The sequence below is a fragment of the Danio rerio genome, chromosome 20, assembly GCF_049306965.1.
Source record: "Danio rerio strain Tuebingen ecotype United States chromosome 20, GRCz12tu, whole genome shotgun sequence".
NCBI lineage: Eukaryota > Metazoa > Chordata > Actinopteri > Cypriniformes > Danionidae > Danio > Danio rerio.
The window spans coordinates 45,245,305-45,256,265 of record NC_133195.1 but is presented as its reverse complement, the minus strand read 5'-3'; the positions used below and the strand labels follow the sequence as shown (position 1 = coordinate 45,256,265).

Here is a 10,961-nt window from a genome sequence, read left to right as displayed (position 1 = left end):
CAAACCAATAAATTAATAAATAGTTTGGATGGTTGAGTAATTATCTATGTATTTATTAGACTATATATTGGTTTCTAAACTTAGAGATAACGGTATTTTGATCCCCACAAAATTACAGATCTGCTGTTTTTTCTTTTTTATTAATCTTCAACCAGTGAATTAATAATTATTTCTGATAGTTGAGTAATTTCCCTGTAGTTTGTTTGTTTAATAAATAAAATATGTATTATTTGTGATAGTTGAGTAATTACATTTAGAAACCGATAAATAGGCCAATAAATGCAGAGATATCAGTATTGTTATCCCTAAAAATTTCAGGTCAGCTGTTTCCCCCCCCCCCCCCCCTCTCTCTCCGACCAATAAATTAAGTTTTGATCGTTTGTTTGTATGTTATAACAATAAATTCCAAGTTACTTGTGATAGTTGAGTAACTTTCTATACATTTATTGGGCTATATATATATATATATATATATATATATTACCAAAATTTCTATAATTCTTGAACATTATTAGCATATTCAAAGTCCCCCCCCAAAAAATATGGATTATATTATTAATTATTATTATTTAATGTATAATATAAATTGAGGTCGATTGGTTATAGAATTGCAAACTATAAGTTCCTGGCTGCAGTTCACTTAATGGCCATCGGTGTTGCTAATGTCAAGCTGTTTGTTAATTCTACATACAGCCCCTTTAAATAACACACTTTATGCTTGTTTTAATGGATGTTCAGCCACTCAAATGACACTTCAGACACAAAACTCTTATGATGGTGCTTATGATTGAGGACCCTTCAGTTGATGGTTTTCCCATCTAGACGCTCCTGAACGTCGACCTGCGACCTCAAGCGAATTAGTCAGCTTCTTTTTTTTTTTAGGGGTAAAAATGACTTCATGAAGTTTGGACAGGAACAAAAGGCACTTAAAGACACCAGTTTCTTTTCTTTCCCTCAGAAACGACTGACAGGAACCAACAGTCTCAATAAATACAGTAAAAACACTCAACTTCCATTCAAAATCCTTGAAGATTCAAAAACAAAACACACAAACTACAAGACGTCCTTGTAAACTGGATTCACAGCTTGGTTCAACCTTCAGCAGTCAGAGAGACTTAGTTTCCATCAGGTTGATGTGATTTTTTTTCCCCCCTTTCCGAGCGCTGGACGTCATTGAGTCACACAGTTTTCACCCATGTCCTGTGCGTATCGGTCTGAGATGAGCGTCCGTAGCTCGTCGATGTCTTTCCTCAGCTGGCAAACCTCCACCAGCTTGGCCCGCAGACCATCCTCCAGCAGAGGCTTCTCGCTCTCCTCCGCTGAGCAGCTCATCGCTGGAAGCAAATGAAATAGGATGAGCATCACAAGTAGGAAATTATACTGGGGCTGCATTAGAAACGAGAAACTAATTTAGCTGTGAATTTATTTTAATGAATGTTTTTTGCCTTTGGATTGAGTAAGCTAACAGTGAGTAGATTTACATGCACATCAGTAATCAAATTGTATGAATGTTTTTTTTAATGTTCCTTTCATGATCCTGTTTTACATGTTATAGATTGATTAATGTCACCACCACGCTTTCCATGTTTCACGTAATGTAATTTTGGGCGTTTTATTATTAGTTAATATTTCATGCATGTCCCCTGTGCCAAACGAGATATTGGATGAGGGTATTAACTGCTGGAAGAGTTGTTTTAATGGAGTTTAATACGGCACACTGTATGGAAGAAGAAAAAAAATCTCCACATTTCGCGATGCAGATGTCGTGTGTGGTCCTTCACTGACTCGGTAGGTGCAGAGAATAGTGTCAAACAGCCGTGTGTAAATGGAATATCCTGTTGCAAAATGCGGCAAAAATCCTACATGACGGTAATAGTTTGATTGCGGTGTTAACATGTCTGTACTGAACATCAATAACGCCACTAACTTAATTCCATTTGTGTTTAGTTGATTCATGAGCTTAATCAAAACTTGCTGTTTACATCATGGCCTCTTAATCAGAGTATTGTCTTAATCAGATTAAACGTAGTCACTGTAGTAAAAGTAAAGTTCAAAGAGTTACTGCAGTCATGCATTATTCTTATTCTCATATACAGAAAGAATCATACCCTTTTGAAATAATAACTTTGTCACACTACAGCCTGAAATCAAATCAGTCCAAATAACTTCTCCAGCCTTTGAAATGTTTTCGTAGCCTTTTCCTAACCCTTACAATTATTTATTGAGCAGATGCTTTTATCCTAAGTGGCATACTAGATTTACTGCTCAATAAGTAGTTCGTTATCATGAAAATATGCATGTTGTGATGCAATTATTAATATTTTTTTTTACTGTAAAAACTGATTTTTAGAGTTGTTTGATTAACAGAATATTCTAAAGAACAGCCTTTTTTTTGGAGAAACAATGAATTTATTCAAATATTTGTATTTATTTATTTTTAAACATTTTTAGGATGAATTGAGATCGATGTTCAAATGGAAATTCTTTTTTTTGTGATTATTTATTTATTGCAGAACAAAGCCAGCATACATAGCTAGCAACAACTATACACAAGCCAGGGTTTGCATTAAATTAAAATACATTTTAAAAAAATGTAATAAATAAATAACAATAAACAGGAAAATAAATACTTTGGGTTGAGACGTGACCGTTATACACCTCTGGTATAATAATATTGATCTTTCATTATGCAGTAGTTTATGTAGTTATTATAGAAGACATTTTCTCAATAAAATCAAACCATGCTATGATTGTTTGAGGTTTAGCTCTGTTAATTATTGCTGTAGAACATTCTAACAGTGCAATATTTTTTAGTTCAATAAGCCACATTTTAAATATGTAACCTTCTTGGCTGCAGTTAGTGCAGTATAAAATACCCTTCATTAGGAAAATGTTTAAGTTTAGATGATAATCATCATTTAATAAACAGATATTGGGGTATTTAGGAATAAACATATTGCAAAATTCTGAGATAGTTTGAAAGACCTTATTCCAAAATGCACTGATAAATGGACATTCAAAAACACACATATTTATACATATATATATATATATATATATATATATATATATATATATATATATATATATATATATATATATATATATATATATATATACACACACAGTGCTTGAATTACGCAATGTACAAAATGGGGTAGGTAACCCAAAGATTGCTTTGACTCAAATTACCAGAACTAACTATATAAAACTATTGAAATAAACCTTCAGCACATTTCAGATTGGCTATCCTTTTTCCCTCTTACAGTTTATGATAATGTTCACCCGTAACAATTAAATTGTTTTCATACGTGTCAACCCTCCTGTTTTCGTAGGGACTCACCTGTATTTTACCATTCTATCCCGCTGTCATCCTGTTTAAGTATTTTCCTATAGTTCCCCCCTATTTTAATCCTCTGAAAAGTGAAAGAAGGATCAAGCAGCCGATCTCAAATGTGTTGCAAGGGCTGTTTAAGGATTTGGGTGAGCTTTTAAACAGACAAATACACTTAATATGCAAACACCTGCATCCTGCGTGTTTTATTTTAAACAAATAATTTTGTCCTAAATGAGCACAAACAAGTTCTGAAAGTAATGGAATGCTTTCACTGTAGATCTGTGGACTCTTAAAACGACATCTCTGTTATCAAACGAAACCGTGGATCAACTGCTCCAAATAATTTAACCAATATTTAAATACAGTGAATAAAAAGTGAACAAACTTTTATGATGATTTAATTTCTCTATAAGCCATTAATTTAATAGGCTAAACTTTTTTCATTTTTAATAATATTAGCTATGTATTCTATCACTTAAAGTTAATTTCCTCCCCATATTTGTAACAGCTTCAACTAGGCGTATATACAATTAAACTGCTCTGAATGAACACATTGAGGAGTTTGTGGTCATTATAGGAGATGTTGTGGGTCAGTTTAAGGTATTAATATTGTATTAATTTGGGATACACAATTTTTGTTTTGTCTAAATCTCTAAGTCATGCAGGCATGGATAACTAATAATGCAAGTGAAATATTGAAGAGCACTGTAAAAGTGTGAATATTTACATTTGATACCGAGCAGCAGAGCGAGGTTGGGCTCTTTGCCTTGAGCTCTCTGTGTAAGGACACTGCACAAGCCCTTCAGATCCAGCAGACACAGGGACATCTCCTTTAGCAGGGGTCCCGCGTCCTTCACACTCGTCCCCAGGGCCATCGGTGCCGTCTCCTCCGCTGCTCGTCTGTGCTTCTGAACAGACAAAAAGAAAAAAAAAAAACTGAAGAAAACTCAGCAGGGTGAATCGGGATAGTTTAATTTTAAAGCATGGAAGTACAATGAAGTCCTGACTCGTCACGTTTGCCACCGGAGATTCGGCAGAATGGTTATTTTCACCTTCAGATGCTATTAGGGACATGTAGAACGTCTTATTTCAGCACTTTTATCCAGGAACTTTTCAGAGTTTGGACTGTAACGCTGACACTTCTCATATTCAAACACGCCATGAGAAGTTTAGAAGCAGCTTCTTGTGAAACCGATAAAAGACGTTGAATAGAAATAGTAAACGGTGGATGACTAGCATTTACACAGCTGTACGTATCATATTGTATCATATGGGTTTCCTCCGGGTGCTCCGGTTTCCCCCACGGTCCAAAGACATGTGGTACAGGTGAATTGGGTAGGCTAAATTGTCCGTAGTGTATGATAGTGTCTATTAATGTGTGTGTGGATGTTTCCCAGAGATGGGTTGCGGCTGGAAGGGCATGCGCTGTGTAGAAACTAGCTGGATAAGTTGGCGGTTCATCCCGCTGTGGCGACCCCGGATTAATAAAGGGACTAAGCCGACAAGAAAATGAATGAAATTCAAACCATTTCCTGATGACATTTGACGGTTGCCAAATTAGTGAAGTAAATGAAGAAAATAATACCTTGAGTATAACCGCAATTACTATCGGGAGGCAGTGTAAGCACTCTCATAGGAGAATATTGCTTTCACAATCCAAAATAAATGAAGTAATGCAACATCAGTGCCCGAAAACTCCGCCCCTTCCACTACGTCAGGAAAGCAGTGGCTGTTAAGTGCATGCAACATTCCACTCTTCATTTTACTGGTTGAATAACGGCATCGTTTATTTATACTACAAAGTAGCATAGAATAGTGCATAAGTACAGTATGTGATTTGGGACATACCTATGGAATAATTAATATTACAATTTAAATGTATTCAACTAAGTGTGTTACGGTCCGTGGGAGTTTGTATTTTTGTGACTTCTCCCTCTCTGTTTTGCTTGACTCCCTTCGCATCTCCTCGACTGTCATTCGCTCTTTGTCTCGCCCTATCACCTTTTGTTCCGCTACGTTTTCTCTACTAGGTACCTGCTGATTGGATCCCGAGCCTGTCACTCCTCATTAGGGCGTTTCCTCGTGGACCAATTGGACTTCGTTCCGCGGACTTTAAATTCGACCGGCACGCCTTGTTTTTCAGAGTGCTATGTGTGTGTGTGTGTTGGTTTGTGTTCGCTCACTGCTGTTCATAATGTATGCTTTGTTCTGTGTTTCTGAATAATTACATCGATGTAAATTAAGTCATGGTTAAAGAGTTTATCATTCCTTTTTGGGGAAAAGGGAATAGTTTACTAAGTCGCGCGACATACATTTTGCCCGTAGGTAACTTCGATGTTCAGAAACACTAGGTAAGTGGGTGAGCGCCGCATTTTTGTATTTTTGCTTATTATTTCAGGGAGTTTAGGTGTGGCGTCGCAAACGCTGAAGATTTCGGTTTCTTTTTCACATTTAGATTTTTATTAGTAAGTTTAAAGAGGAATCTTGTGTTCTAGTTTAGGTGGCTTTGGGTTTTGTTTAGTTCTTTGCTTTGGCGCCACTCTAGTTCCTTTTTCCCCTAAAACATTTGATTGTATTTCTTTTTTTTCTTCTTCTTCTTATTATATATACATTGTACAAAGCGCACACATGTTTTGTTGGCTTCATTTTTCTTCTCCTCGTAAGAGGAATAAACGAATTGAATGTAAATTTTGTGTCCTGGTGTATATTCCATCCATCTACTCAGTAATAATTAAATATTATAAGTGTTACGTTTATTTTCCCTAGACAACTTAATTAAACCGTAACAAAGTGTCACAACTGTTTTTCATTAGTAATCAATCAATCATAGATAACAAATAAATAATCAGTGAATTCATAGAAGTGTAATAATGCCTTAAGAAAGAAAAGTGTTACTGTAAGTTTTATCTTACACTTAAGAGATTTCTCACAATTCTGTGGACAAAAATCCAGGATTGCAAGATATAAAGATATTTTGTGAGAGATAATGTTGCCATTACCTTAGAGTTTTATTTTTATACTGGGGTGGAAATAAGCAAAATGATGCTGAAAAGTAATGATGCTGCAAGTTTTCAGCTTTGCGTCTCTGAAATAAATATTATTTTGAAAGATAATACATAAAAAATAACTAATATTATTGTTTCGTGTATTTTTGTACTGAATTGACATCATCATAATTTGCATGGTCTCTTTCATACCTGCGTGTGCTTCTAATAATCATACGTCCCCGTGTCAGCAGTATGATGTACGGCATTGTCAGTGTGAAAGTGTGTGTCAGTATCACGCATGACTGCGCCTCAGTGAATCGCTCTGCTCTCGCTCACCTTGAGACGGCGTGCTGAAAAATGATGTCCTGAATGCTAATGGAGCGCTGAGGGCCAGTTGGGTTATTCATGACTCCACTGCCATCAAAAGCAGGATGGGGAATTTAATGGCACAAAAATGAGCCTTCAATCAAGCCTCTCACTTCAGGCCTCATCTGTATCATGTCGGACTAAAAAGTCTCAGCGGTATCTTAGAGTCCTGTAGCAGGTGGTTTTAGAGTGCTGTACCTGTTTAAGAGTGGTGGAGAGCGTGTCCAGTTCCTCCTCACGCTCCAACAGCTGCTTGCGGAGCTCCTGTGTGATCCCTCTCTCCCGCTGAAGCTTCTTCTCCAGAGCCTGAAATAAGGTGGATATTAGTGCATTAAACCCTGTGAAGCCTGACATGTGGAGGAATTTGAATTTGATTGAACAGTTTTGAGTCTTTAGACTGTAAGACAAAAATATAAATCTGAATAAAGTTTATAATAAAGCATACATCACACTTTTATTTGATCTACACTACCTGACAAAAGTCTTTTCGCCTATTTTAAGTTTTAGGAACAACAAATAATAACTTGACTTCTAGCTGATTGTTTGGTGTTAGAAGGGGCTTATATGAAAGGCAAAGGTCTCTATTTACACTTATTTTATCAAAATAAAATATCATGCCTTGATTTTTAGTTATTTAATTAGGACAGTAAGGTCTGACTTTGCTTAGACTAAAGTCTTGTCACTAAACAGAAATAATGTACAGTATAGAATATAAAGTTATGATGCAGAGGAAAAATAATCAATATTGTGTATGACTCCTATGAGCTTGGAGGACTGCATCCATACATCTCTGCAATGACTCAAATAACTTATTAATAAAGTCATCTGGAATGGCAAAGAAAGCGTTGTTGCAGGACTCCCAGAGTTCATCAAGATTCTTTGAATTCACCTTACACCACACATGTTCAATAATGTTTATTTTTGGTGACCGGGCTGGCCAATCCTGGAGCACCTTGACCTTCTTTGCTTTCAGGAACTAAGATGTGGAAGCTAAAGTACTGTATGAGTTGCTCTATCCTGCTAAAGAATTTGCCCTCTCCTGTGGTTTGTCATGTAATGGGCAGCACAAATGTCTTGATACTTCAGGCTGTTGATGTTGCCATCCACTTTGCAGATCTCTTGCACACCCCCATACTCAATGTAACCCCAATTGAGTATTGTATTTATTTTTCCTTCACCAAACTTGACTGATTTCTGTGAGAATCTTGGGTCCATGTGGATTCCAGTAGGTCTTCTGTAGTATTTGTGATGATTGGGATGCAGTTCAACAGAAGATTCATCCAAAAAATCTACCTTCTGCCACTTTTCCAAATGATCAACTAGAAGTCAAGTTATTATTTGTTGCTCTTACAACTGGGATTGATAACTAGGACCCTTCTCAGGTAGTGTATACACACACACTTATAATTATATACACAATTTTATTTATAATTATATACAAAATGTGTGTGTGTGTGTGTATGTGTATGTGTGTGTGTGTGTGTATGTATGTATGTATATATATATATATATATATATATATATATATATATATATATATATATATATATATATATATATTTAGTGCTCAGTATAAATGAGTACACCCTTTACAGGTATTTAAATCAACACTTTCTACGATTCTATGTAATAACATCAGATATTTGTGTATATAGAATAGATAATTCAGTAACAGGCCAATATTGGCACTATTTAAAAAAAATAACTTAAGATCACGGTGCAAAAATTAGTACACACCAATTAACCTATTAGAGAAATATATATAAAAAAATAAAGAGGAAAAATTAAGAGAATAATTACAGTTTGTAATTCCTTATTTTTTCAAATGTATTATCCTTTTACTTCTAATTATGTTCAATGACTACAGTCTTATTTGAATAAATAAAACGGTTTAATAAAACTGCTTGGTCTTAATGCAGCAAAATATATTGTCTATATTTACTGAGAAATGGATCTTTATTTTCTCATTTTAAAGGGAGTGTACTCATTTAAGCTGTGCACTATAGTTTAATTATAATATATATATATATATATATATATATATATATATATATATATATATATATATTATATTTTATAATGTTAGAACTTGGAGCTCATACTTGATACAAGTGCTGTATAGATGTATATTTCCATTTCCACCATGAATTAAAATGATTAAAAAAGGTTAACTGCAACTTTTTGATCTTATACTTCCGACTTTCTCTTCACAATACAGACCATAAAAAACTGTTTTCTGCCATCATATTAGTTATGGCTCATACAGCTTTATATAATGAAAATATGGAGCTCATGCAAAAATATAGGTCTTACCGTCATCTCCAGAGTGAGCTTGTCCACCTGCTGCTTCTGACTGTCAATCAGCTGAAAAAAAAAACACAGTGAATAATTCCAAACGTTAGTGTTTACAACAATTTAAGTTTATAATGGATAATGGAAAGAAATATTCATTCATTTTCCTTCAGCTTAGTCCCTTATTTATCAGGGCTCGCTACAGCGGAATGAATCGCCATCTATTCCGGCATACGTTTTACACAGCGGATGTCCTTCCAGCCTCAATGAAACCCATTCAATATTGGTAAAATCAAATCAATATTGGTCTTTAAGCATTTTTTGTAAAAACGGTGGTTTACTTTTATTTGTGTCCATAGGTATGTGCCTTTGGTACTAAAAAAACCACTAAGCTCTAGGCAGTATATGCTAGATATTTTATCAGTTGTTTAGATTCATGGTACGGTGTATGTAAAAATAGTGTAGTGTAAGACATAAAATCAACAATTGATCAGTGCTGTAGCAGTAACTGGGTTTCCATCAGCTTGTCTTAATGTGCATGTTGAAGTATTGCATGAGAAACAAGTGATACAATGGCAAATTTCAAACAAAAATCAATTAATCTGCCAAAAAAAGGCCTTTTTTTATGCTCGCTTGAAGTGTTTTTGAATTTGAGAAAAGGTTAAAGCGATTAATGGAAGCTGGAAACACATTTGCTGAATAAACTCAGACGTAGCAAACATACCCATGTGACCAATCAGCTGTCTGTTTAAAGCTGTGGTCACACTGCACTTTTCTCCCCATAGACTTCCATTCATAAGCACGCGAATGTGTCAAACCGGAAACCCAAAGTCCCAAAGTTTTCGCAGTTCACTGTTGGAAAGTTCAAGCTTGATGAACTTTGACCTGCGAAATCGCATCATGTGACTGCATGAGACCAATCGAGGATCAAAGCATGACCTCTCTGGACAGAAACTAATGGAAAATATATAGCAATCGCTCGCTTTGTTTAATGTCTAATCATTTTGTTTAATCCTGCCCCTTTTCGCAGCACCATATGGCAGAATTTTGCATGCACAAACACTAGTGTGACAGCAGCTTTTTTTCAGCTGCTCTAACAATGCGATAGAAAGCAAACTTTGAAAAGATTACTTCTGGTATAAGAACCGAGCTAGTGAATGTAAAGAAGTGCATGATTGGAGGGTGTACCAGGCTATTGTGGCTCTGTTGTTCCAGCAGGCGAGTGTTTTCCCTCTCCAGCTGCTTCAGGTCTAGCATGGGCAGCCGAACTCCATCCTCCAAACACTTCTCCACCTTCTCTTGAAGACTACAAACAGACGTTTCACAAAACTCCATCATTCAATACAAGAGAAATCAAACAATGCACAGAGGGAAATCTCAACTGCTCTTCACTCTAAATCACAGGCGTCAATCTCAGTTCCTGGTGAGCCGCAGCTCTGCACAGTTTAGCTTTAACCCTAATTAAACACACCTGATCAAACTAATTGAGTTCTTCAGGCTTGTTTTAAACCTCCAGGTAAGTGTGTTGAGGTAGGGAGGGAACTAAACCGTGCAGGGCTGCGGCCCTCCAGGGACTGAGTTTGACATGCCAGCTCATGTATATATCAAAGCTGTATCTTTTTTGGAGTAGAAGTATAAAGTTTGGGCAAAAAGTTTAAACTACAAGAATAAATGGATTAAATGGGTTAATTAGCCCAGTGTTTCCTGTTCCTGAAGGCACACCAACAGTACACATCTCAACCTCTTCCAACTCAAAAACACCTCAATCAACTCATCAAAACGTAAGAAGAGACAAAAACCTTTAAAAGTTAATGGGTCAGACTAGGGAGACATCCAATATATATGTGTGTGTGCCTCCAGGAACAGTGTTGGGAAACACTAAATTAGCCCAACCTACTGTAAGTCATTCAATTTAGTGCTTTCAAGCTGTTGAAATGTTATACTAATCTCAATACATATCACATAAAAACAACATAAGT

The 10,961-nt window shown here is 35.8% G+C and overlaps 1 protein-coding gene across 2 annotated transcripts in view; it reads right to left on the bottom strand.

Annotated features, from left to right (window-relative positions):
• Nucleotides 1-340: 340 nt before the first annotated feature.
• Nucleotides 341-10,961, bottom strand: part of cep85l (centrosomal protein 85, like) — a 102,249-nt gene continuing 91,628 nt past the window's right edge. For both annotated transcript variants that reach the window (XM_073933608.1, XM_005170197.6), the window contains exons 9-13: nt 10,171-10,288; nt 9,004-9,054; nt 6,889-6,996; nt 4,065-4,245; nt 341-1,334 (exon numbers count right to left, since the gene is read on the bottom strand). In XM_073933608.1, the coding sequence (XP_073789709.1) occupies nt 1,171-1,334; nt 4,065-4,245; nt 6,889-6,996; nt 9,004-9,054; nt 10,171-10,288 (622 nt within the window). In that variant the 3' untranslated portion in view covers nt 341-1,170. The remainder of the gene's footprint in view (nt 1,335-4,064; nt 4,246-6,888; nt 6,997-9,003; nt 9,055-10,170; nt 10,289-10,961) is intronic.